General features: G+C 38.8%; 2 protein-coding genes across 12 annotated transcripts in view; one reads left to right on the forward strand and one right to left on the reverse strand.

Moving 5' to 3' along the window:
- The first annotated feature begins 3 nt into the window (after positions 1 to 3).
- On the forward strand, positions 4 to 8,771 carry KCTD18 (potassium channel tetramerization domain containing 18). 4 transcript variants are annotated; one of them, XM_075093842.1, is made up of 8 exons: positions 4 to 132; positions 973 to 1,170; positions 2,445 to 2,656; positions 3,577 to 3,770; positions 4,901 to 4,995; positions 5,445 to 5,547; positions 6,370 to 6,435; positions 7,964 to 8,771. In XM_075093842.1, the coding sequence occupies exons 2-8, from the start codon at positions 1,014 to 1,016 to the stop codon at positions 8,496 to 8,498; spliced, it is 1,362 nt and encodes a 453-aa protein (XP_074949943.1). In that variant the 5' UTR covers positions 4 to 132; positions 973 to 1,013; the 3' UTR covers positions 8,499 to 8,771. The 4 variants fall into 4 exon arrangements, with proteins under 4 accessions (XP_074949943.1, XP_074949946.1, XP_074949947.1 ...); XM_075093844.1 differs by lacking the exon at positions 4 to 132 and adding an exon at positions 271 to 379; XM_075093845.1 differs by lacking the exon at positions 6,370 to 6,435.
- A 5,679-nt stretch (positions 8,772 to 14,450) lies between these two features.
- The window catches only part of SPATS2L (spermatogenesis associated serine rich 2 like), an 83,855-nt gene continuing 71,330 nt past the window's right edge, over positions 14,451 to 26,975 (reverse strand). For all 8 annotated transcript variants that reach the window (XM_075093826.1, XM_075093828.1, XM_075093829.1 and 5 more), the window contains 5 exons: positions 24,418 to 24,476; positions 20,947 to 21,056; positions 20,291 to 20,393; positions 17,049 to 17,269; positions 14,451 to 15,885 (listed from right to left, as the gene is read on the reverse strand). In XM_075093826.1, coding sequence (XP_074949927.1) covers positions 15,487 to 15,885; positions 17,049 to 17,269; positions 20,291 to 20,393; positions 20,947 to 21,056; positions 24,418 to 24,476 — 892 coding nt within the window. In that variant the 3' untranslated portion in view covers positions 14,451 to 15,486. The remainder of the gene's footprint in view (positions 15,886 to 17,048; positions 17,270 to 20,290; positions 20,394 to 20,946; positions 21,057 to 24,417; positions 24,477 to 26,975) is intronic.

Consider the following 26,975-nt stretch of genomic DNA (forward strand, 5'->3'; position numbering starts at 1 on the left):
CCGGCGCGGCCCAGCCAGCCCAGCTCTTCCTGCCGCCCGTCCGCCATTTTGCGGAGCCGAGGCGGCCCCTCAGACAGCCCAGCCTGCTCTAGGCCCGGCGCGGCGGCCCCGCTGCGGGACATGGTGGAGCAGGTAACGGGGGATGGCGGCCGCCCCCGCCCCGCGGCGGGACCCGCTGCCCGCCGGCGGCCCTGGGTGGGGAGCTGAGCCGCCCTCCCCGCTGGCTCCCGGGGAGAGGGGGAGGGGAGCCTTCCCCTTTTTTGGCGGAGCAGCGCCCCGCGGAAGGGAGGGAGCGCCCCTGCCTGTTGCGGGTGTATCTCCCGGCCGGCTCCCCAGCCGGCTGCGAGCTCCTCCGTTGATTTTGGTGAAACAATAGCAGGTGCGGAGTGGAGTGGGAGTTAGTACCCCTCAAAGGGCGTGGTACGGGAAAACCCCACCGTTTTGGAGATTTTTGTTCTGTTTCTTGTGACAATGTTTTTGTGCCTAGACAGGGCCCCCCCTCCTGTAGGGAGTTAAAGGTAGGCACAAGTAAGAGTAGTTATTGATTGGCAATGTGGCATTAATGACGTGACAGCTTCAACAACTAGATTAAGCACCTCTAGTGAAAGATAGCGTTTTAAAGAAGGCAAGTTGTTGTTAGTACAAAATTAGTGCATTTAACTATACTCAAAGCAAGATTTCCCAGAATGTCCTTCCAGCGCTCTGCTCATCCATACTGACCACATAATTCTGCTTGTTTGTCTCAAAAGAGTAACCTCTGTGTTTCCTAGCAAAGTAAAATGCCATAGTTTTTTATAGTAAAGGTATAGAATATTTGGCTATTTGCACTAATATGTCTCCAGAACTGTTTTCAAAGCTGTTTTACTGTATTGTGTAACAAACATGTAAGAGCTGAGCTAATGCTTAGGCCTTGTATATAATATGTTCAGTCTTAACTGGCATTAGATTTACTTCTGTTTCTATCTGTTACAGGTTTGAATAGCTGGTAATTAACATAATCATTTGCAAATGCAATGGAAGAGGGCAAGACTGAAGACGTCCAGGGTATTCTACGACTTAATGTGCGAGGATGTTTATATACAGCCAGGCATGAGTCTTTATGCCGTTTTAAGGATTCAATGCTAGCTTCTATGTTTAGTGGACGCTTTCCTCTAAAAGTAGATGAATCAGGTAAATATGTTCAAGCTGTAAATGTGGCATTTTGATCAGGGAGCCCTGTGGCAAATACGTGCTTTTATATATATGTATACATTTTATAGTATATCTCTGTTCCCAATCTGCTGAGCACCAGCTGGCTTTTTAAATTCCAGGACATAAAACAATTATGCATGCATGACTTAATACTTATGAGTAATTAATCTGAATTCCACAAGAGTACTCATGTTTGCAAGCATACATGTTTGTACAGTGCTTAGCCCTGCCTTCATACTTCTTCAGTATGAATACAAAAATAGCTAAAATTGAAGTTGGCAGAGTGTTTGGCATTTAACTTGGATCCTGTTTTGACACTATGTTTTATATATATATATATATATATATATAGTTATGACCCTATGTTCTTCAGAGGCATCTCACTCTCTCTGTTCATTACGGGAGATCTTGGTCTGATATTTGTTTCAGAATACTTCATTACCCGGTAAAGGCTGCATTTTTCACCACCATGGCTTGATATGAAGGCTTGAATAAAACTATTATTCATCGGTCAAATTTCATACTTGTGACTTGGAAATCCTGCCAAAGTATGCCCAGTTTAAAGATATGATGGATGGAGAATAGTAATTCCTTGTTGTACACTTTTGACCATTTAAAATATCTGACATGTTTAACATTTTTAGGGGCAGGGTTTTGCTACCATCTTTCAGTTGCAGTGAAAAGCCTATTGTATACATCGGTGTACAGTTCAGACAGTTTCCATAGTGGTCCTTGAGCCCAGCAGGCAAAGGAGAGAAAAAGAAACAAAAAAGTATTTTAAAACTTGAGCAATATTCAGGGAAGGTTTGATTAGGTGTGTACTGGAGCTGATGTTACTTTTAACTGTTTTAAATTGCCTATATCCAAAACTGAAAAAAACTCTGCAATAGTGAGAAAAGACGTATCTGCAGTTAGAATTAGAAATGCATCTAGAATTAGATTTTAGCATTTTAAGTGGAATGCAGTACAGCTGAGGTTGTATGTTGGCATGGTCCTACGCAGATTAGTGATTTCACTGAAATTCCAAAGAAATGTTGGCTGCACTAAGAATTTTATCTGCAAATAATAAATATTCCAGGGAAACAAAATAGTAGTTTTAAAATAATAGAGAAAGTATATTTACTCCTTCTAAGTAAGTAAAGCTAGTACAAAAGTTTTATATAAGGGCATTACTTGATAATCTGGTAGAATGTGACAAGTCTGTTTTCACTTGCTGGAAACAGTATCTTAAATAATTTTATTTATGCTTTCAGGAGCATGTCTAATTGATCGAGATGGAAGCCTGTTTAAATATCTTTTGGATTACCTTCATGGAGAAGTTCGGATTCCTGAAGATGAACAAATTCGAATTGCACTGCAGGAGGAAGCAGATTATTTTGGCATCCCTTATCCATACAGTCTGTCTGACCATTTGGCCAATGAAATGGAGACATATTCTTTAAGGTCAAATATAGAGCTTAAAAAGGTCTTGACATTTCTTAAATTTTTAAAGATGTACTTTCTAATCCACACCACTCACTAGCACCAGATACTAAAACTACAGTATATGCTATTTAGCACTTTTTAATCAGCACGTTAAATCACTAGTAAATTCAGAGTTATATGTTAAGAAATCCTAAAGTTGATAATGCAGTCATAGCAGTTAAGGACATTGGCTTTTCCCATCATTGCAGTACAGCAACAGTTTAAATCTGAGTCTGTTTTACATGCAAGTCTGCTGTACAACTTGCATAGGAGGAATGGCATTGTTTAGTTCCCTGTTTGGCTTCAAATTTTACTTGAAATTAGGTTTGCTCCCATCAAGATATTTGAGTATTTTTTTTTCAGTTTTACAAACTCATCCTAAAACTGGAAAGATAAAATGTACTTTGCCATTGTTTTAGAACAAGAAAGGAGAAACAAAAATTCTTATATTATTTAAAATCCTAAGGTTTGTCTATTTTAGAGTATTTCAACTTTAAAGCTAATCCTAATTAACTGATTGGAAATTAACTCATATTACCAGGTATGGCTGTGTTAGTCCTGACAGTCATCTGTGTTCTCTTAGTAAGCTAGTGTTCCATGTATTTCACATTCTCCCTTATTAATTTCCTTTAGAAAAGCATAAAACATTTCCAGGCCTTTCAGTTTTTCTTCATATTAGGGATCTGCCATGCCTTTAAGTATTTCTGTTGCCTTTCTGTGAATTTCTCCTAGTTTTATAAAATGGTCTGTTAACATCAGATAAGAAATACTGCACACATTATTCTAGATAAACTACATCCTTGATTTACTTAAAAGACCTTGCCACTACAGTTAAGAAAACTTAAATGTGAAAGCTTATTCGACCAAAAATACTGTATTCTTATTAATATCCTGTATTTGGTGTTCTATGTTTTTTTCCAGGCTTTGTTAGATTTCTGCGATTCTTATGATTTAGTTTGTACCAAGCCTACAGTTTGGGTCCTGCACTATCTCAACACTTCTGGAGCAAGCTGTGAAAGTAAAATTATTGGTGTGTATGCCACAAGAGCTGATGGGACTGATGCAATTAATAAGGCGCTAGGAACAAAAATTCATAGTAAAAGCATTTACAAAAGGTAAGATGACTTTCAAACACATGAAAGCACTATGAAGTGAGAATGAACACTCACATATTATAATAATACCTAAATATTATTATATGTGGCATAATATAGCATTATTGTACTCTAAATCTGTGGAAGGAATCAGATTCTTTCCATCTTTGAAAACAGCTGGGTAATACAATGGTCATGTTAAACAAACAGAAAATTAAAATGAAGCATGGAGTACAAGAATTTGAGAGAGTACACAAAATGTAGCTAGCATGCAGTTGCTGTAAGTTCTCATTATGTTTTTGTTGCTGTTTTTAAAATGTCTCAACCATTTAAAATTGCTTTCTAATTTAGGATGATTTTTACACTAAATACAGTGAATAATCCCCTTCCAGAAAAAGTTCCAGAAATACTCACAAGTTGGTTTTGATTCATGCAGTTCTATTGTGCGGTCTTCTAAGACAGCTGAAAGAAATACTTAACACCGAAAAGAACTGAAGATGAAAGGAAATGGTTTTAATTCATTAAACGACATGTACATCTCTACTACACTATTAATGTATTCTTATGACAGCAATTATTGGTAGACCTGTACTTCCGAGTGTCTGGAAGCAATTTGTCTTTCTCTTGGCCCCACAGTACAGTGTCAGGAGTGTACTTCACTGTGTACCTTTTGAAACGTGATTAAGAGAGAGCTTTTGATGTTTCATCATCTTTATAATTAAGATGCTTGTTTTCCTAAATTTAGGCCGGGAACATTAGTATTTATTCCAAGAGTATTTGGATACATAGTATCAGGTATCTGTCCTTCTACTGTGTTTTCCCTTTGAATAAATGATTGAGATTTAGAAGAATAGATTTTACACCATTAATTATGTTGTTCTTTTATGAACATCTGCTCTTTCATAAATACCAATTTTTAGCAATAGGTGCTCGCAGGCATGCAGATTGCAGGAGGATGGCTATTTAGAACCTCTTATACAAATGAAAATGAAATTTAAGTAACATTTTCCTTTCTACTTCACAAAATATTTACTACTAAGTCCTTATAGTTACGATTTGATAAAAAGAATGATACATTTTATCAGTGGTACATTTTTAAGGACTTAGCTAGATTTACCACATAACTGCTACCTTTAAAACAATATTTCTAGAGAAGCTGGAAATAATGTCCAATACATCTGGAGCTACTACGCAGTAGCTGAGTTGAAAAAGATGATGGATGCTTTCGATGCTTGGGAAGGGAGAGGTAGAGTATTATATTTTTTTCTTTTATTACAGTACTACTACTACTTTACAGAAAAATAAGAAGAATGTTTGCCAATTAACTATAATAGAAACTCTGCATATGTTTTCACTCATTTATTTAGTAACATGTAAAATATTCCATAGTAGTGGTTATTTGGGGGTGGGGTGGGGGAAGAGTCTTAAGGGATGTTCCAAGAAGCTGACATGAGTTGACACGAATGAACAGATGTAGCGAGAGCCACCACATGCAAGGGCCGACAGCCTGCTAGCATTGGGCACTCCGGTGGAAGCCCTAGTACATGTTGGCTGTAAGCAGTGTTCATGTCAGCACAGTTTCAAAGCTGAAATTCTACATAATAAAATACATGTATTCATTTAGTCAGCTGTATATACACTTAGTATTCACTGTGTTCTTTCAGCTCATCAATGCAATGTCCCTTTGAAATGCAGGTGTCAGCTACTGGAGAGTGCCTCAGGGGCTGATTGAATGTTGGACTCTTGAAGAGCGCCCTTTGAAAGGCAGTTTGCATCATATGCCTCCAGTTCATAAAAGGTTTGCTGATTTGCATAGGTGGCTTAAAATAAAGCAGAAACACTGCACGATAGATATATTTTTTAATAATTTTAGGTGGAATGAAATATCTATGAATGGTGAGCATTCTCTGTTTTTTCTATTTACACTTTTATAAAATGTCTTAGAGAGCTTAATTGCACTGAACTTGCTAGAAACAAATTACCTTTCTTAGGCTGCTGAAACTCTTTCCTATTCTATTCTACTTCTTCAGCCTTTAAAACATCATTTTAGAGTGGGAAGGAGTAATTTCAAAAAGTAGAGAGCAGTATTTGAAAAAGAAATGTAACTGAGAACTTTAAATGGTTAACTGATTTTCACATGTGAGATGCCTTCTTTTTAGAAGGAATTTCTAGAATTTCTTCTTTGCAGTTTTACAGCGACACTTTTGACTATACCTCCATTCTCAATACATTACCTAAAAGCAGCCTTTGCAGGTGCAGCTATACAGTTGATCTGAGCCACCCTACAGTCGCTTTGCTGGTAGATGGAAGAGGATCTCACTGACCTTCCTTGTCCCTGGCCACACTGTCATTTCAGCAGCAGCCACAGAGGCACATCAGCACAATGACCCAACTGAAAACTCCTATCTCCCCATCTTTTTTTTTTTTTTTTTTTGATACCACATTCTCTGCTTTTCATAGCTCAGATCAGAAGGACTGTGATCTTTTCATCCCTGGATTGCCAAACAGCCTACATACATTCCTGAATGCTCCTCTACTACCATTGCCTGTTTAATCCTCCATCTGTCTGCTTTGATTTGTCTTCTCTGTTCTTCTGCACCCTCAAAAAAGCTATGTTCAGGTTTCAGCTAAAACTCCTGATGTACCACAGTGATCCTGGTGAGACCATATACTGTCTTGAAATATTGTAAGTGAACCTAGTTACTGATTATATTTTACCTATACTTCATTGCTACTATTAAAGCACCAAATCTTTGAATGTTTAAGCTTTCTTTTTTGTTTTAGTGGTTCTTTTGATCTAGCATGTGCAGTCGTTGAGAATACGTTCTCACCTTATGGCTCGGAGGAAAGCCTCCCTGGACTCATTATGTACTAGGTTATTTACAGGCTTTCTGTTTGAACAGTGTCACCAGTTTTCGAAGAGCAATAATACGAAATATTACTTTCAGATATTGTTTATTCTTTCGGTACGAATCCCTGTGGCATTTCACAGATCTTTCCAAATCCAAAATGCAAGTACCCTGAAGAATATCAGCGCTTTTGTAGTGTGTCTTCTAAGCTGTTCTTTAGTAGCTCACACAGTTCATACCCTGTTTACAGCACTGACCTGCCAGCTAAATGTTTCTTCATTCCTGACAATCAGGTCAGTTAAAGCTACAGCTTTTCTTTGTCAGCTCAAAACCGAGATATATATAGGTTTTATGATAGATAGGTATAATCTGATTTATACGTGTTCTTTTACTACCAGCTTTTAGTAGCTTTACCCTATGTAGGAGCCAGCAGTAAAGCCACGGTTTGACAGCGTTTGTTTTGATACATTTTCAAATATGTTAACATTCTCTGAGTTTAATTTGGTCTTTGTATACTTTCCTCTACCCCCCATCTCCCAAAAAATTATTTTGATTTATATTTACTGATCATCACTCTGACCTGGCCTGGCCTAGCTTTTGTTTTGTTGGGTTTCAGGTTTTCTAACGTCCTGTTCAGCTGTTTTAGTGTGACCTCAATTTCTATGGCATCATTTATTTTCTTAAGGAATTAAAATCTTCTAGGTGTCTTTGTCTTTGCCAACACTGAGAAATAGTATTTGTGTAATACTTTTAAAATGCTGTCTACTTGTACCTGTGAGAGATGCCATGGGACTCCATAGGCTTTCTTACATAAGTTCTTCTTGTTTTTTTTTTTTAAACATTTTATCTTAAAAGATTATCCGTAATCATGTGTATTGAAAAGAAATGGGGGAGGAATAAAGAAAAATATCTTTCTTCTTTTCCCAAATTACATACTGTGAAACTCTGTTTTGTGTTTATGTGCAGTTGGGTGTTACATTTTTGTAGATAACTCAAAACACATCAGACTAGTGTTTAGTGGATTTTGTATCTGATGGAATCTGTAGCATTTAACTACCTCCTTTCTATAACTCCTCCAGCCTTCTTTCTCACTGACTTCCACTTAGCAGTTTGTGCACCATATCTCTCTGTTTTTAATGTGTAATATTACTTACACAGGTAGAAGACACTGATGGTACTATTCATATAAAGGCAAGCCTGATTGCAGTAATGAACAGTTGTGAGCCGTAAATGATATTGGAACAACCCAAAATTAAAGGAACTTCAGATTTGTGGATGGCTGTCGCAGATTGTTTTGTAAGAATGTTATAAAAATAATTTATAAACATACTTTGTTTCTTTAATTGAAGTTGTTCATTTTTACAGGCGATTAATCGACTTTACTGAAGAGGAAGACTATTTACCATGTAAAGCAGGTCCCAAGCCAATTAGATTCTCAGGTCCCTCAACAAGTACCGATATCAAAGTTAAGAATTCAGCTTCATTAAATGTAGCTGCCGGCAATGCGTCATGTTCTGCAGTGACTCTTAAACGACCCCATCGCAAAAGTCTGACGCTGCACAAAGTAGCTTCTGAAACTGTATCCACGACATGCACGTCGGCGCCCAGCAATTCCCAGGCGCCCTGTGGAAGGCAGAGTGCTGATGATGGGGCACCATGTCAAATGACACTCAAGACAGCAGCATCTACAAAGCCCGTCAGCAACCGTGTAGTAAAGCTGAAGCGAACTCCACTTTTTCGTGTGATGCCATCTCAGCCATCATCTTCTGTATCCAGAAAAACAAGTGAAGAGGACAGAGCTGCTGTTGAAATTCCTGCTGCTTCTATGGTATTAAACAAGAAAGAACCAGCTGTATTAGCAGAGAGTATTAAGCTTAAGAATGATAAAGTGGATGGATAATGTTTGACTCAGCCGGGCAAACTGGGTAGCTTTGCATCATCTGGTCAAAGAAGAGATCATCGTCTCATGTGGTCATTTATTCAAAGATTTGGTAGAAAAGTTTATGATGTAGTTTGTGAAAAACACAGGGAGAAGTTATTTTAAGTGAGCACTGTTTTCTGCTTTATTTCTAAATATTTTTTAGATGTTGGGAAGGGAGGAAGAAAAATGGATTTAAAAACCCCTCAAACACAGAGCATGTGCAGTCCAATAACACAGTATCTCATGTTTGTATTTTGGTCGGGCTGTACTAATACAACTGATCTTGTTAAAGGGAGTACTTGCACAGCATAAAAGCAGACCTCTTTATCAACTTTAACTAGTTAACATTAACTAGAGTTAATTTCCTTAGTTTGTATCTTAAAAGTGGGGGAAAACAGATAACAGTAAGTAGCTTTTATTAGCTACAAGTTTGCCACAAGTATGCAAAATACTGAGTACTGTGAAGATTCCCGAAGTTGAATGAATGTACTTACTGGTACTGCTGGTGAGGGTAAGTCACCATTGTGTTATTAACAGCAATGAAAGGGCCCACATATGCTTATACACAGTGCAAAAATTCAGAAATACAGGAAGGTAAGAAGCACCCCTAGCGAGTAACAAGGCAATTTTTTCCATAGACCTGAGACATACACATAACTACTTCCCTAACAGGGTGTGACCTGCCACTGGGGTGAGGCTGCTGCAGACAGCCGGTGCAGCCTTGGCATTTTGTTTCGCACCACTGTGAGGTGTGTTTTCTGCAGCTGCAGGGAACTTCACAGGCCCTTCCGGTGTCCTTCTGCAGGTCCTTTCAAATGAGGAGGGGATGACCTCAACTCCTGTGCAGCAGAGCAGTGTTAACAGAGGTGCCCTGGCTTGAAGAAAGCTAAAAGAACCCCTCCTTCCCCTGAGCAGGATAGAGGAGACCTTGTACCAGGGTAAATTCTGAGTAATGATGCTCAAGTGAAGAGCTGCTCTATGTTTCTGTCAGCAGAGGAAAGCTGATCTGGGCTCACTGATTTTAAAAAGCCCGTTTAGTTTAAATCGGTGAACGAAACCTGGCTTTGTTCTGTGCCTTTACTTGCTTACAGTTGGGTGCTGGGGTTTTTTTTTGTTGGTTTTGCTACTGTTTTTGCTTTTCCAGCACAGTAAATACAGCTGTCCCTAAATGTCGATTAGTCATATCACATTGCCAAAATGCAATGTTTCTAAATTTCTGAGACTATGAGAATTAGAGGAGGGTTCTTTAAGTGTGTTACTTTCTAGATCATTTAGAAGCCATCACATTTTCAGACTTTTCTCCTAACCACAAGGACTTGAAACTTTTGCACAAGTGAAAACCCCAAATTTTCATGTACTGATGTATTTTTAAGGAGACACTTTGGCAAGAACAGTAGTCACCATAAAGGTGACTGTAATTTTCTGCTATCGGGATGTATATTGAAGACCAGCTTACCTTTAGAATCTTTAAGCTAATGGTTTTTCTTAAAAAATAAACCCAAAGAGCAACATCTCCAAGGCTTTTCCTATCCCAACAAAATTTCACTAAAGAAAGAACAAGGCAAAAATTATGGAAAGATACTAACACAATGTAATCTCCTATTCCTTGAGCACGCACTAAGTTAGTGAAATTTATTTTTCATAGTAATCTGATTGAAAAGCAGTTTTTAATACTTATCTTCTGTGTGACTTCACTATTTATTGAATAACTAAGGCACTTTACTATGCGCCTTTAAATCTTTTCACAATACTTCCTAAAGCCGATTTTCTTCCTCTTCAACTTTGATGAATTTCGAAGGCTTCTACGAACATACAATAGCAGAATCGTAGAATCATTTAGGTTGGAAAAGACCCTTGAGTCCAACATCACACTAAAGTTCACAAAAAGTATGGAATTTTGCACGCGTACAAGGAAAAAGCTTTGAGAATGATCCTCCAGGACTCTGACTTTGCACTAGCTCAGTGTTTGTTTAATTATTCCGGTAGCACAATATTTTTTGAGTAACATGCATGTAATTTGCATTACAGTGGTTTTAATGAGAGTTTTCTCTTTGTCCTAGACCTACGGGCTTGTGGTTAAAAGAGGGGAAAAAAACCCCAAACAAACAAAAAACCAACTCCCTTGAATTTCAGAGATGAAACGGGAAGGTGGCTGTGGTAAAGAGGTAGAGCAAGATTGATGTATTTTTTTGAGGCACTTGATTTTATTTATTTAATTGGATGATGTGCAAACATGGCCTTTCAACTTATCTGGGTAGGCACTTTTGGTGTGGGTTTTTTATACCTGTGAATCTTGCTAAGTTTCTCTTAACTGAGGGACTGATATTAAACAGTTTTATAATAGCTGAATAGCTAACCTTCATGGTGACTTTCACTACAAAAATAGCCTTGCCCTTATCTACCCAAAGCCTTTTAAAATGTGGCTGTAAAACAGAATTTCATCTTTTCTATGGGAGGCCAGTAGCTGAAAACAGATGAAACTTGCCAGTCCAAGGACGAGTCATCCCTCAACCTGGTTAACGGACTGATTTTTGAGGCCTGGAACAAGGAACTGCAAGTCTGAATTACCTGCAGGTTGAAACTTCCTCAAAAGTCTATGTTCCCCAGTTTCTTGAAAGTCTGCAGTTTTCTTACCATTTCACTTGTCTAACTTGGATCACGAAGTACTGGCTGGTACTGCCTTTGCACTGATAAGCTGTGATTCAGTGATTTACTGTGAAAAGTGAGCTTGGGATGCAGAGGGCCTATTATCACTAAGATGTAATTCAAATAGATGTAATTCTATCTGCATGCTTTAGAGTATGGAGAACTCATTTGTACTTCATGTAAGCAAGCAGACATTATTTCGTGGATAGGCATATGTTACCACTGGTCCTCAGGGAGAGTTTTCATCAGGCTTGTTTTTAGTTGAAAAGCCAAGGAAATACCAAAGCTACCTCTTTCTTTTTTTTCTTTCAAACAGTTCCAGTTATTCCCGTACCAGTTCTTCCAGAGCAGAAAAATACTCTTTTAAACCAGCTACCATTAAATTGCTTAGATAATATTTATTATGTAGTTTAAACCTTACTATGGCTAAAAAGAAACACTAACATTACCCAGGAGTAAGCAGATTTCATTTACTTGGTTCTTACCAATCCACGAAGGACAAATTCTCACCTGATAAAAACAGGAGGCCAGTTGTGCCATCAAAAACTTGGGAGTGAAGCTGTCTGTCCCTCAGCTGCAGTTACAGACTCAAAGTGTGGTTAGAAGTAAAATTCTAAATACTCTGTGATAATAAAGTCCCACAAAAGTCTAGATTAATTCTGGGCAATAGCTTTTAATAAAAGATGTTAAGCAGTAGAAACAAATAAGGCTGACAGTACAGACCTTTGCTGCTTTCTAAGCGTTCTGGATATCTCTTCTTACAGAATTTTCTTCTTGCCAAAAGTCTGGTTGTTTATACCAGAATTGATCACTCTTGTCTGAAAATTACTTTGCAAATTCACAGGGTCACATGATCAGCTGTGTGGCCTGCCCAGAATTTGCATCAAGGATGTGGCTCTTTTCAAAATTGCCCCCTTCCCAACCCACCCCCCCGTCTCTGGTACAACATACGCGAACATTTTCGTATAGTTTGGTTTAGTAGTTTGCCATAATAAAATAGCTGTATGTCTCAAATTCCTGGGAAATTTCTATTACACGCTCATGTGGGTAATTGGGAGTGGTACTGGGACTTGAGACCTCTGGGTCCCGTGGTGCATCTGCTGTAGTCACAAGTATATGAACAGGAGGGATGTAGCTGATTATAAAACGTTGATGCAGCCCAGTCACTGCATGGGGAAGCAGACTCAGACTAAGAACTGCCACTCATACAAGCTCAGACGAGGTGTTCTCCTACAACAGGGTCCAGGAAAGTGCTACAAGATCAACACTTCCCTGCCAGAATGATTAGTTTCTCTTTCAGGGTGACATTTTCAAACACATTAAGTGATTTTATTTTTTTAATGTGGTTTTTTTTCCAAACATGCCTAAATAAGTTTTCCAACTAGCTTGGCTGTGTTAAGTGACTTTCTCTTTTTGGTTTTCCAACTGCATATTTGGTCCTTTAATTTGCTGAGTTCTGCCCTTACTCTGAGCATAATCTTACACAGAAGATAAACAGTTCCAACCTGCTTCAAAATACTGCCTTTTAAGGTGCATTTCCGCTTTTGAAAGAGTGTACAAAGTGCAGTAGGAATTCCATGTCTGTGTTTGAGTGATGCCAAACAGCTGTATTTGCTTCGCAAATGGAGGGTGCTTTTTAAAAAAGATGGCTGGCCTGAAAGTCAAGCTGTGTCCTGTCTGTAATTCCCTCACTGACTCCTGTACAAATCCCTTTCATTAAAAGGAGTATCACACGTAGCTAGCTCTTTAATTAGAAGATTAAAAAAAGAGTTCTGTTGAAGATGGACCAAGAACATCTGATTACTTACAAGTATTGTGAACAGTAAAACACTCCTAGCTATTGGCGGATATAATTCCAAGCACAGAGACACATAAGAAATGAAAGATGGAGAGATACTGTTCTGACACAGCCACGCTTCAGAGCACAGCCACATAATGTAGTCAAAAACGCATACTGCAATACTAAACCACACTCGGCGTGCTAAGACTGCAACGTTCCCAGAACCAGCCCGTTCTCCAGCCCAACCAAACCCATTCTTGCATCTCTCATCAAAGAAAATGTGTCTGCACCACAGTCTGAAGAGAAATACTGTGTCTCACCTTTTAGTCCTGGGTCTGTCACATTCTGAACCTCCAATACATCAAAGGTTAGCTGGTACTGTTGGTGGTCCTGTTGTGCTGAGTTATGACTTACGTTACAGATTTTATTTATTTGCAGAAGCCTGCTTGTGAGAAGCTGACTTGGGGAATAAAACAACTTTCAATAATCCTGTCAAGTGGAGAAGCTCTAAGGAAGGAGTAAAAGTCATTATAGAGAAGTTACGTTTTTTTTTTTCTTTTAGGAGGGGTTATAAGAAGAGACATAAATTTCACAACTTATCTAAGGACAATGTAAGAAGATTCCTGTGTAATATCTGCATGGAAATTATATTTACATCTCTTACAGAGAGGTTACAGGTCAAACTGTAAGGCAGCAGATGAATTTTGAAAAGCTACCTATCTGATGGGTGGGCACAACACAGATTCTGGAATTTCATTTCCATTTACTCAAAACATTCAGCTTAAAAGCATGGTAGATAATTAACTAGGATAGAAGCTGTGCTTGCAATCCTAAGAAAGCCAGTGTTTACCTATGCCTGTTTATTTTTCTTTCACCACTCTTCCAGATGAAGATGAGTTATTTGCCTTTTAGAATCAGGTTTTACCAATATTGACATGTGGAAAACTGCATACACATATCAAAAGAAATAAAAAATAAGCAAAATCACCCATAAGCAATGCACCTCACTCTACACTTTGAGATTATTTTTCAAGGGCCACAGAGGAAAATTAAATCAGTCACTACTAAGGAAGTGTGCAGTCAGCTAACAGAAATTAGGCAGAGGAAATCGGTAAAAAGCAATAGCAACCAATAACCTAGGAATAAACTTTTAAAGATACGTGTCCTGCTCTTCCTGACCTCAGCGGGAGGTCAGTCTTACTGACTGTTTACACCTTTCTGATTCTGACACTTAGGCCACTAGTTTACTCAATGCCAGGTCTGGATTCTGACACCTCACTATGTTAAATAATAACTTATATTAAAAGCATGCCCAGGAGGGAAGTGGCAGCTCTCATGGGAAGGTTCTGTTCCATGCACTTGTGGCATTAGAACCTAACTAAAAGCAAAAGCCCAATCCAATGCACACTCAGCTGAAAGCCTCCCACTGATACCAGTTGAATTAAGCAAATACAGTTTGAGTAAGATCACAAAGGTTAGGCACTGCAAAGCAGCAAAAACCAGAATATTTTAGAAAGAAGATTTTAATTTTTTGGAAGAAACAGGTTTTCTGAAATACAGAATCAGAACATTAAGACTAAGTAAGATTTTTATTTTAATAGAAAACTTGGAAGGATGTAGTATCTGCTCAAATAGGTACCTCCACATTCTCCTGCATGTTGCTGTAACAAATTTATTAATCATAGCTCTCGTTATGGACAGATGGTTCCTACAGCAAAAATATAGAAAAATAATTTGGATTCAAGTCTAGAACACCTGCAACTTTTCATATGCAAAAAATAAATCCAACTAGTCATAGAAAAGTGGCTGATAAGGATGGAGAATAGGGCTGTGCATCTGAATAGCTGTGACTATATACATTCCAAACTTAAGAAATGAGCTTTTTTCCTCGGCCTCATAAAAATAGTTTGTCAATGAAAAATACCAATATGTAATACATTTAATACAATTTATACTTGAATTTAAAGATCTCAGATTATGGAATAATAAGCTAAAATGTACTGCTTTTTCAAATGTTCTTGCATATAACAATACTCTCTGTGTATACAGTGTGCATGCATGTACATGTATACATGCACAGAAAGAAAGAGGTGTATAGAGATTTGCTGAAAAATTCTACAAGATTATCTGATTTCATTGCAGACCACAGCATACAGACTTCCTGGGATCCTTCTAACACAGGCTGCTCTAAAAAACAATAATGTTGACTGGTATTACCACATATCTACAACAGGTTTTTACTATTATGAATTTCATTATCAATTTATTTTTCCAATCTAGGTTTCATTTTTCTAAGAAGTAAATGCTGCTTTGGTAAGATTCCGTACTGCCATGACAAAAGAACTGTGAACATATTGGGCAAAGCATTGAAAGTATGAATTAATTTTGATAATTAGTAAGTAATAAGGATACCAACAAGTTTTAAGCAGCAACAGATTTAAAATGACTATGTTCTGACTTATTTTCTTCACCAACAAGCATCTTGAGCAAGAAACTAAAATGAAGAGATGAAATTTCTCTGCCTGCCATCACCATGACATTTTAAGCCACCAAAGTCACAGCTGGCACTGAAAGAACAGCGGCATCAGCAGAGACCTCCATCCTTGCAGGACATAAATTGCATTGTGACACCCGGCCAACGCTGCCTTGGAAAGGCCTGTGATCTGCGGTGTCTGGTGTATGATGCTTTCGTCGGGTCTTTTCTGAATGTGTTGGATTCTCTGTGGTCCTTGTAGTTGTGGACTGCTCTTGATTTTTCATAGCTCCTTTATTTTTAGATCTGAAGCTGTTGTGCTGCTGTCTTCTGTGTTCAGACCTGGAACCACTCTTTATATTATTTTGATCTGCCTCATTATTGGCACCTTGTGACTTAAGAGATCCATTGAACCGGATGTTTTGGTGCTGTGGGTTGAATCTTCGTCTCTGGCTAGAAGGCCCATTCTACCCAGAAAGAAATTGGATAGATTTTAGATAATGTGAACCCTTCCAACATGACAAGAAAAACAGCAATCAGAATTAACAAAAATTGCAGAACAAAATTTTCAGTGTAACTAGGAGAGTCAAAACACGATACAGTTTTAATTGTTGCCAGAGGTCCCTATTTATAATGCTTAAAAACTCAACTATGAGTAACATGCTACATCTGAGCAGCCTGGAAATACTGATGGCAGGCTCACCACTGATGCCAAGTTAAAATCTGCCATGATTCAAGAGAATACAGAAAAGGGGATGAAATACTAGACATCTCAACAGCAGCAGTTAAGAAGCACTGAAGAACTTGATACTGACTTATTTTTTCCAAAATCTCAAAAATACCTTTCCTAGGAAAGTATTGTGTAAATACTACAGTAAGACTGCAGGAAGAACAGAAATTTGCATGTAAATTAAAGTCAAGTTTAGAATCCACGTGGTGGGAGAGATGTCCACTGTGATAGCTTACTCAGAGGAAGCTTTGATCCTTCATGGGAAGCGGCTGAATTGCTTTACTTGCATGACTGCCAGGGCAGTTGATTCCATACATGCACTGACATTACATAGTGCTCCTTCGTTTCTCTGCAGGCACCTACCTGAGCCTACAAAATCCAGACCAGCTTCAGTGGCGGCTTTACCTAAGCACAACAGTACAAGGACATTCTAAGGTGCTCTTACAGTGAAATAGCTACCAGTATAGCACAATACTATATGCTGTATTATTCAGCTTCTGAAATAATATGCTTTTAAACCTGGCAGGATTCCACTTTCAAAGTCTATCTAATAATCATGCTTCAACAGCACATCAACAGATCATTTGTCAAGGATCAGGAATAAATGTTTCTCCATTGTAGCATGTAGGGCAATTGGCTGTTATGGAGGGTTTTTAAAAATTTTCCGTCTATTGCCACTCGTCATTTCGGAACACCACACAGCAGTATTTGCTGGTTCGCATTTCTGGTAGTTCCACTTTGTATGTTCACACTGCCTTGAAAATGAAGTTGGAAAACATATACTTGCATATTTTCGAAAATTATTAATGAAGTATACAGACTGCAAACCAGTATTTAATTTTATTTTAGCAACTTTCAATGCTGCATCTTTTTCTGAAATTTTTAAAATAATTTACTTACCTGCTTGTTTGTCAGAATTCCTTGGGAAGAAGATTCTGTAGGATTGGAAGAATGATGACTTTGTACTTTAGTGCTGGCTGTTTTATTATCAGAGTTCTTGGCATTACTAGAGGACTTTCGGGTGTGCGTATTTTGCTTGCCAGTTGTTGCATGTGAGGTCATTGAAGACAGCACTGAACTACATGGTGTTCTTGAGGAATAGTTGTTCTTTGGGTGAGAAACTATAAAAAAAATTTCTGTGTTAGCAGTTATATGATCAACATCTAAACATAAGGCTGTATTCTTACCCTGCTTACAGTTAATTCTGGTAGGATTGTTCCAGCCTTACTTTAAATAATGAAGTAAGCTAGATAAATTGGGTTGGAATTAGGCCATAGTGTTTTACTTCTGTGAAACTGCCTCACCTGAAGCACTTCTGGAAACAACAGAGTCAATGTGGTGGAACTGCGCTAAAACTGGAAGGAGCCTGGCAGAAGGGTAGGCTTTGGTAATCCAAGAAAACTTTTCAAAATTCATTGCACCTGTTGGTTTGCTTGTGAACTTTTAACCAGTTGAGCTGAACACATGTGCTGTCAGGACTGCCCCACGCACTGCTGTCCTATCAATAATGCTCCTAGGGGGAGTCTTCAGGCAACAAAGGAAGAAACATGGGAAGGAAAAGAGTGGTACGCCAGCAACTCTCTTGACTGCTTGAGGCCAAAGGAAGTAGTGCCTGCAGACACCATAGACTAAATTCGATTCCAAATTATTCTTTTATCATGGGAGGCTGAAGAGGCTTACGTTTGCTGCCTATACACAGCTACAACACAGGTAACAGCCATGAGAGCTTCCTTAGTATGTTGAAGTATTTTTTAAGAAAAAAAAAAAGTCTAGTGCATGTTGCGCATTTGTCGCTAAAGAGGTGGTTAACAAAGGTTCTTCTGTACCATGAATATCTATAAAAACTGGAACTGAATGCAGTGCACTAATTCACTTCATGTAGATCACAACAGTCAGCACCGTCAGGAACCATTATTGCTCATCTCAGTATATTCCTGCTCCGTACTTCTTAGTATTTTGAGACTGCCTGATTTCTTATTCACTTCCATGTCTGGATGTGAAGTGCACCGAACAAACCCTTGATTCCTACCTCTCTGCATTTCCACAAGCTCTTCAAGCTGCCTGCTTCTGTGCAATGGCCCCTTGTCAGTCCCAAAGACGACTCTGACGCTATTGAAGTAAAGTTCTTGATCTTAATCTGCTGTTCTGATTTTTGTGATTATGGAATTTTCCTCTTTCCTTCTGGTGCAGATGACAAACCAGAGGCTCACTTCAATGAGACACCTGTTGTTTTATTGAAGAGGTATTTCTATTTTTCCACTTTTTATACAGAGAAAGATGCGGAACAATTGTATCAACTGAGCATCATCTTTTAGTTTTTTTGAGGCTCTTATTCACTTGCACCAACATCAGCTATTTCCCCCACTAGGTAGAAAACCAACACAATGATCTGCACAATGAACTGAATTTTCTGTCCTAAGTTCAGTGAGCCCAGCTGTCACTGAATTCTACTGCTCTCTCTTGTCTAAAACAGACTGCTGTACATGGAACCCCATATAAAAATCCAGGTGCTTGTCATAAAAATATATTTTTAACAAAAAAGATGTACAAGGAAGGCGTACAGCCCACTGTCAGGCATTCTTTGCACAAGTTCTGTGGTTTTAGTTATTGCTTTTGTTAAAGCCCTCAAGAGTGGCTGTTCTTAGCTATAGGCCTGGTATAATCTCTGTTTGAGGAGTATTTGCGGCTCCTAGCAAGGTATGGGGCCTCATTGTGAGATGCTCCAAAAAGAAACATCTTTTGCACTGAAGAGCTCTTATCAAAGACATGCCAACAGCATCAGTTGCCCATCTAAGGTCACTGAGGGCAGATTAGAGCTAAGTTCCTCAGACAGCCAGTGCACTGTCAGTCATTTGTAAGGTGACACTGCTTCCTGGCTAATAGCTGTTCTTTTGACTTCACTGACCTGATCTCAACAGGCCTGCATCAAACCATGCTTAAGTAATGCCCTACTGAAATGAGGTATAAATAATTACCTTGCAGAATTAACTGCAGCTGGAAGTTATTTAGGAAAGTAGTTCAATGAGTTTAAAGAAAAATAGTCTATAGTTGTATCAATAGCAGCTGTGGTTATATTAGCCAGGATAATCTTTACAGAATTTCAATCTCTTAAGCTTCAGGGTATGAGATAGGGTCTATGAGGTGACTGTGAACAATTAGATGCATTACTAGGAAGCTTATGCCTTCTTTTGAAACATCCTGGGTTGGCTTCAGTGAGAAACAGGATATGGGGTTAGATGGATCTTCAAAGTGTTCTGCAAAAGCAATTCTTACGGTCTAGTGAATTGGACTGGTTACGCCTCAAAGGAGTCAGTTCTTTAGCTATGCAGTCAGAAGACTGTACTGGCAGACTGTGTGACATTTTTTTTCCCTATTTCTAGTAACTCCTTAAAAATGTTAATTATTTTTCTTCCTGAAATTGTTTTTCTTCCTCCAGGATGCACTAGTTCAGTACTGTGTTAACCGTTTTTCTTCTGAGTAGATGGTACTGATGGGATCTCATGGGACAGCGGAACATTTGGGGCAAAGCATTTACTTTTTTTAGGGAAAAAAAACATGACAGAGATGAGAAACAGGCTATCTCCTATTTTGCAACAGGGACGTGATACTTGGAGCAGAAAATGAACCTGAATTTCCAAGTAGAAGGGCAGATGATTTGGAAACAGGAACATTTGGGACTACCTTTAGCTCCTGAAAAACCCACAGAATACTATTATAAAGCTGGGGAGTTACTTCCTAGCAGGAGAGATTTGGTCTCATAACATTATGCTCACACAGAGAAGTTTCCAGTTTACTAGTTGTTCATAAATTACTGAATTTGAGTGGTCCCCCATCTGACTTTTAGTTCCACTTGGAAATCCTGTTCAGATGGAAAACTCCAACTAATCTGAGCAATACCCTGGAAATCTCTGACAAAGAGGGCACTGTGCACATGCGGGTGGACTGTGCAGCACATGTACAGAGTCTAACATGCAAAGTTGACTTGTGCATGTTGGCAAGCCTGCTGCATCCAGATATACCACTCGTGTCCGGCACACACACGCTGGCAGTACACATGCCATTCTTTCTGATGGCATTTCCTGAATAGGTATGTGGAACACTATGTTCTGAGAACTTTGGTGTGAGAAATCACCAGCACTTACTTTCTCCACAGAGCTGAATTTGGGTCTTCAGCTGTTCTGTATCACAGGAAAATCTGGCAGACCTGCCCAGCTCTTCATCATATTTCCGTTCACTCACAAAGTGCTGCAACAATACAGACAAGTTAACAGCAATTGGCATTCTGAGCAAAAGACTATATGGATGGCATAGAAACCAATCAATGCTTATCCTAAGTTCACTTTTAAGACTCAGCAAACTCTTGACCCTGCCCTGTACACAGGGTCTCTATGCAGAACCAAGTATTTTCCCATCCTTACCAAATTACATGTCTGACAGCTCAGCAATGGGTGGATCACTCCCGCACTTGGGAAGTGGGTCATTTCATTGCAGTATAAGCACTTGATCACTGAACCTGAAGCTATCAGATTTACTTGTTAACTGGGTCTGATAAATCATACACAAACAGCAAAACTCCCCACTGCTCCACTTAGGAGGGGATAGCTTATGCTTCTCTGACAGTGTCTTGGTTCACTGCTCAGAGGTGCTATAATGCTTTAGGAAGGTATGCTTTCCCCTTAGAAAGCTAGTTACCCTTTGAGCCATAGCAGGAATGCACAGCCTGGGCACATTAACCTGACAGCTCTTTCTTGGATTTATACAAATGGCTAAAATACCCAAGCAAAAGTGAATGCCTGACCTTAATTTCAGCCCTGAGTTCAGACAGTTGTGCTTCAGCCATCTGACTGGCTAGGTCCGTCAGTCTCTTCAGCTCCTCAGCTTTTTTCTGCCGAGCAGTCAGGATTTCCACTGCCAAATACCAATAGTCATTAATTAATGCTAGGAACGTAAATTGCTCTGTAATTCATTACTCTTTGGGCATTAACACTGTACATCACATGTGAGACAAATACACACATCTCAGACCCCCAACTGCAACTGGACTTCCAGTATGCTGCTTGCATAGATTAAGTCAATCAGCATATTTAACTGAACTGATGTTGAAAAAGATCTGGAAATGGGATAGCTGTCAAAAACCAAAGTTAAACCAATCCTTCAACATTTAGAGAAACAGGGGCAGAGACATGTTGTTCTGAGTTTTCTAGTGTTTTATTTTTAAGCACAAAACCAGGGAGACTTCCATGGAGACATGGAAAGAAGCATTACACTGAGTCAACAGCCTGTTGACTTGCTATATTTTATCAATTTTGCTTTCAAGTACAGAATGTACACAGTTGCCAATTCTACAATGCTGCAAAGCAGCATTACAAAGGCGAAAGTCTTCATGAAAAAATACTAAATATTCACTACTTCCCGCCTGGTATATTTTCTATACGGAAGGAGTGAATAGTTATGTTCTTATAGGAAAAGATTAACTCTGAACCACAAAGCAGGAGTCCACTTACATGAAGGATATTAAAACATTACAATTTTGGTGGAAAATTAAATATATGCAAACTGTTACCTATGTGGTGACTCAATGTAAAAGCAACAACTGATGAATTGGCTGGTGGGATCCACAGTTATGGCAAAGAGGAAAGATAGTATATAAATGTAAAATAATAACAATCATAGTCTTTTGAGTAGAGCTTATGTCTACATGCAGGGTGAGTGGTAGTTGTTGTAAACTATCCTAAGGCCAGACTCCATTACAGCTGTGGAGACTTTAGCTGCTTTGTCTTCTTTTGCCACAAATTTCCAGAGCAGACTTGGCAAGCCACCTAACAGGCTTATACTTTGTAATGCCATTTTTAGGGGTGAGAATTAATGATATTTCACAGAGAGTTTATTTCTCAACCCATTATAATTTATTTAATCAGATGGCACCTTCTTTTGAAAGTATTACAGAATGATAGAATAGTTTAGGTTGGAAGAGACCTTTGGAGGTCATCTAGTCCACCCCCCCTGCAGTGAGCAGGAACAACTGCAACTATATCAGGTTGCTCAGAGCTCCACCCTGACCTTGAAATGTTGCCAGGGATGGGGCATCTACCAGCTCCCTGGGTTACCCGTTCCAGTGTTTCACCAAGTACAGCATGGTCCAGCAGGCACAGGGGGACAGAGCTGTGGCTGTACAGCTGTGTGGGAGCAACCAAACCGTATGATAGAGAAGCATGTGTCATACAGGGCAGGGAAGGCAGAGGGTGTCTACAGTTCTTTTAGCCCTGTTGGTAAATTTGTGCCTATGCTATTACTTATGCTAAGAACAGGTGTGTATGTCTCTCTCTAGCTGATCTTTTAATTTCATTTTTGTGGAATATGGTCTACAAGTGAGTAACTTTTATCAGATTAAATGAACAGTTTACTAGTTCTTTTTGCTTTGTCCAACAGTTCTACTTTATTGCTTATTTTAGGATATGCTAATATCGTTACTCCCCAAGGTCAGCATCCCTTTTGCTGAAGTGACTGCCCAAACCATACGATCTCACCTCATACTGGAACCTATTTCCGTGTGAGATGCCAGCCAAATATCCGTTTTTTTTTTTTAATTGAAATTATCATATTTGGAAATTTTCCCAGTATTGACAGTAAGAGTAAGATTACCCACTGTAAAATAGTCCTCCAATGCAGCAAAGAGATGTGAAAATAAATAATAATGTAAATCTTGGTTAGCATGTTACAGTCCTATAACAACTTCTGCCTAAAGTTCTGAAGGAACTTTACAAGCCTACACCAGCCTTGAGACAGCAGAAACTACACTGTTAACGACAGGTACAGGGGTCATCCAGTGTCACGTGTGGAGTCGGCATGAAAGCAGGGAAACGGATCCTGCCATGTGCAAATGCAGCACTTCGTGAGCCTGTAGATAAGGATTAGGTTTACTTTCCACAAAAGTTACTACTTATATCTGGCCAGGATTAATGAAGGGGTCCTATGATACCATCAGTCCCGGACGGTGGATTTTCAAAATATGTTTTTGTTTATGCAGTTAGGACTTAGATCCAGGTCTGCTGATATCAATGGGAATTTTACCATTAGTTTTCCTGGGAGTGAGTGCATGCCCTGTAGGTGACTATGGCTACCTGGTCTCTGCAGGTAACCAAAAAGATACTGATATGTTTCCATCCACAACTCCCCAGAATAACACAGAACTCCAAATCCACATCTAGTTTGTGTTACTACCAGAAAAGTTAGCAGACACAATTCCAAACACAAACTAATGCCAATCTTTGCTGTAACAACCCATACCTTTTAGTTTCCATGCATATACAACTGCAAGAGACTTAGTTAGCAATGGAGGATTTAGATTTTTTTTTTTAAGAAGAATTTAACTGGTTTACATTTGTGAACTGAGAGTTCTAAATGCAAATGAAGCATTCAAGAATGTTACATATATTTGTGACCCTCCTTGGAAGGACCTTAAATTCACAAACCAATAAAAGGATTATATGCATACATAGCACTGATATTTTCATCTGCCAGGCAAAATATAATTCTAACAATACTTTGGTTATTCTTCAGTTTCTTGCTTAGTGCTTTTTGTTGAAACACATCCCCTTGATTACTGGGCCATGAACACCATATCTCAGCTGGGGCATAAGACAGATATTGCGGTACCCTAACACACTGCTCATCTTGCTCTTTTTCCCCCCAAACCAGAATATATATACCTTACCTTTGCAAAAAACAGAGATGACATGAAAGCCTGGAATCAGATCAACTCCCGCAGATTATTATGAAAACAGATTCCAGTAAACAGCTGTTTTTTGATTTTGTTATTGTTCTAATTCATAAGCTTGATCACTATCCCTTAGAGCTGTGCAAGGCCACACAATAACCTATTCCCCTAGTAATTTCCAGTGTTCTAACTCATATATATAATATAAGCAAGCAAAGAGTGATTAAGAAATGGAAATGAAGTAACTGACAAACCATAGAAATAAAAAAAAGCTGATCAAGTAAGCAGAAGCAATAAATAATTTAAATCTAACTTCATATGAACTTTTGGTTTACCTTAATTTCACAATATTGAAATTCTGATGTACAATCTTTATAGATAGAAACTACAGAAGCTATCCTGGAACATCAAAGACTTATTTGGTCGTATATATATACAATAAAATATGCTGGAATGCTCCTAACCAAATTTATGTACTGTGTAATTTTCTGCCACAGAAAACAAATGCTTCCACGACTATTTCAAAAGTTCCCTGGGTATTTTTTTACTTACTGGCTTCTTCTTTAACTTTATCAATTTCTGCCATTAATGACACTTCTTTGTCTACGATGCTAAAAAAGGAAGAAAAAGAAAGAATAAAACCACAATTTAATCCATGCTAGAACTCCATCATGATCAGAAGCTATTATTACACAAAGGATTCAGACCTTAGTTATGGGCAGTTTTGAAATTAATAAGGCTTAAAAAATAGAAGCTGAAGAAACAACTAAGCAAACTGACTACAAAAAATTAGTGATAATCAGTGTATGCTCATTTACACAAATATCTCATTGGCTTGTCCATGTGTCTGCACAGATGTGGAATTCACTCTGATTTACCTCTTCAGCTCTGCCTAGGCACAGCAGTCCTCAAATGACTAAACAGTCTCATTCCTAATTAAGCCAGATATACCATTGCTGCTACCCAGGTTAATACAGCTTAGCGCTCAGTGCAAAGCTCTGTGGAAAGAGATCCTTCTCTTCCTTAAATAGAGATATTGCAAAATATGTCAGGGTAAACAAGAGAATGGTTTGTGATATAAATAAGCATTAATGTATCTCCACATCAGAGGTCAGCTTCCTTGCCCCCCATCTTCTCCAGGACTGGGGAGGTGTTGTTCCACTTTTACCTGGCCTTCCTAAAAGCCTTGTGTGCCTCTCCTTTTACAAATCTCTGGTGAGCCATCCCTGACAGTGTTTTGAAGCTGTCAAAGTGGAAACTGATCAAGTGGGTCTGGTAAATTGTTCACATCATCAACACAGCAACATTGTTCAGCGAAATAACACCACTGCAGAATGCTCTCCAGTGCATAGTGCTCTGGTGTGCCACTCCATTTTCCCCTCACTAGATTATTCTTAGTCACGTTCACATTTAATAAACACCACCAATGTTAATTTTTGTGTTTGTGTAAGTGACTAAACTCATCAGCTGGGGGGAAATTGCAAAACATAGGTCAAACACCAGGAGTAAATCCAGGCACACACTCAAGGGAAGAGCGGAGTTCTCAACACTTTCAGTAAAATCATCCTTAAACGTAAGCTTTTGTACCCATACCCCATGAAGACACTGAGTTTTATGTGAGCTAGCCTCCATCAGAGGGAAGACATTAACTCAACAACAAAACATTTGTCTAGAATGCCCTTAGCAAGAAAGGAAAGATCCTACAGAGTTCAGTGGGCAGCAAAGACTTGCAGAGGAGAGAACTGACGGGTTGTTAACTAAAACAAGGGAAGATTAGGGAGTGGGCAGTGTGAGGAACACGTGGCAGGTTACAGTGGGCTCAACCAGAAATTTACCAGCTAGAATGTGTTCAAGTGCCATGCAGCCTTCCTTGAAATCTTCCCATAAATTAACCAGGGTCATACAGGAGGTGTGCAACAGAAGTTCTGCAGAGCCCTACCCTCGGGTTTTACCGATCAACCATGCCACCCTTAGAGGAGGAGAGGCTACTACCTTCACACTGCCTCCGAACAGCCAACAAGAAGGACAGAGGCAGGTTGGCTGATGGCACAGATGCAGCAAGACATTAAAATTGCAGCATAACATGTTTTTCTATTTCATACATATAAACAAGACTGAAAAAATTGTTTTGGCCTGCCAGATCAATTTTGTGTGACCTACACATCAGAGGAAATGAACAGCAGGGTTTTTTACAGTAGAGCAAATCAGGTAAGAGGCATACTCTTACAATGAAACGACACACTTGTTCCAGTTGGCCCTCAATATTCTCCAGGCATAAGCATTAAGCTTGGACTCCAAACAGGCAGGTGATGATTCCAGCTTGCTAATCTAAGTAGTGATAGCTTTTAAGAATTAATCTATTTTCAATTAGCTTTTAACACTACATGGTATAATAAACTTCCTTGGCTTTCACAGCAGGTGGCCGAAATGATTCTTGAAAGTTCTCACCTGTTTTTACCCTCCACAAAAAAGATATTTTAATGGTCTTACGTATTTTTGCCTAAATTTAAAGGGTCTTCACATTTTCACTTTTGCTGTCTCCGTTACAAAAGTGCCTCCCTAGTGTACTACATATGTTATATAAACATAAACTTTTGGCTGGAAAAAATATTTGAGGAACAAGCTCACAACAACAGAGCTCATCAGAACTGTGTTTTGGCACTGTTCATTCCATGAGTGTCCTCTCCCCGGTCCAACAGATCCTTGCTAAACTGCATGGCCCCTAACATTTTATTTTCATGCCAAACAAAACCACTTTTAATACCAGAATAAGAACAAGGCCATAGCAGTTCTAAATTTATCATATTTTATAGCCAGATCTCATCTGTTACTAGGCGGATTTCCACTCCTAATGTTTTAGTGTGGTCCCTGATGAACATTTCAGGAAAGTGTTTGGATGCTGTAGCTGTAGAGGCCACTACTCTGATGAATTTGAAGGAGAAAAACCACCTGAAGTACTTCCCTTGTATCTACAAACTAACATTGGGAAAACTAAAGAAAAAAATAAAAGAAAAAGTGTTTGGTGTCTTTGTCAATATGAGACTAATGTGATAAACTAAGTTTCTTTAACAGACTGATCTTCATGGGGTTGCCCTTCCCTGAAAACAATG

The sequence above is a fragment of the Phalacrocorax aristotelis genome, chromosome 5, assembly GCF_949628215.1.
Source record: "Phalacrocorax aristotelis chromosome 5, bGulAri2.1, whole genome shotgun sequence".
Lineage (NCBI taxonomy): Eukaryota > Metazoa > Chordata > Aves > Suliformes > Phalacrocoracidae > Phalacrocorax > Phalacrocorax aristotelis.

What these genes read in the sequence shown, in the direction of transcription:
- KCTD18 (XM_075093842.1), top strand. Translation starts at nt 1,014, where the DNA reads ATGGAAGAGGGCAAGACTGAAGACGTCCAGGGTATTCTACGACTTAAT. An exon ending in TCTAAAAGTAGATGAATCAG is followed by an intron (nt 1,171 to 2,444) that starts GTAAATATGTTC and finishes TTATGCTTTCAG; the next exon opens with GAGCATGTCTAATTGATCGA. An exon ending in CAAATATAGAGCTTAAAAAG is followed by an intron (nt 2,657 to 3,576) that starts GTCTTGACATTT and finishes GTTTTTTTCCAG; the next exon opens with GCTTTGTTAGATTTCTGCGA.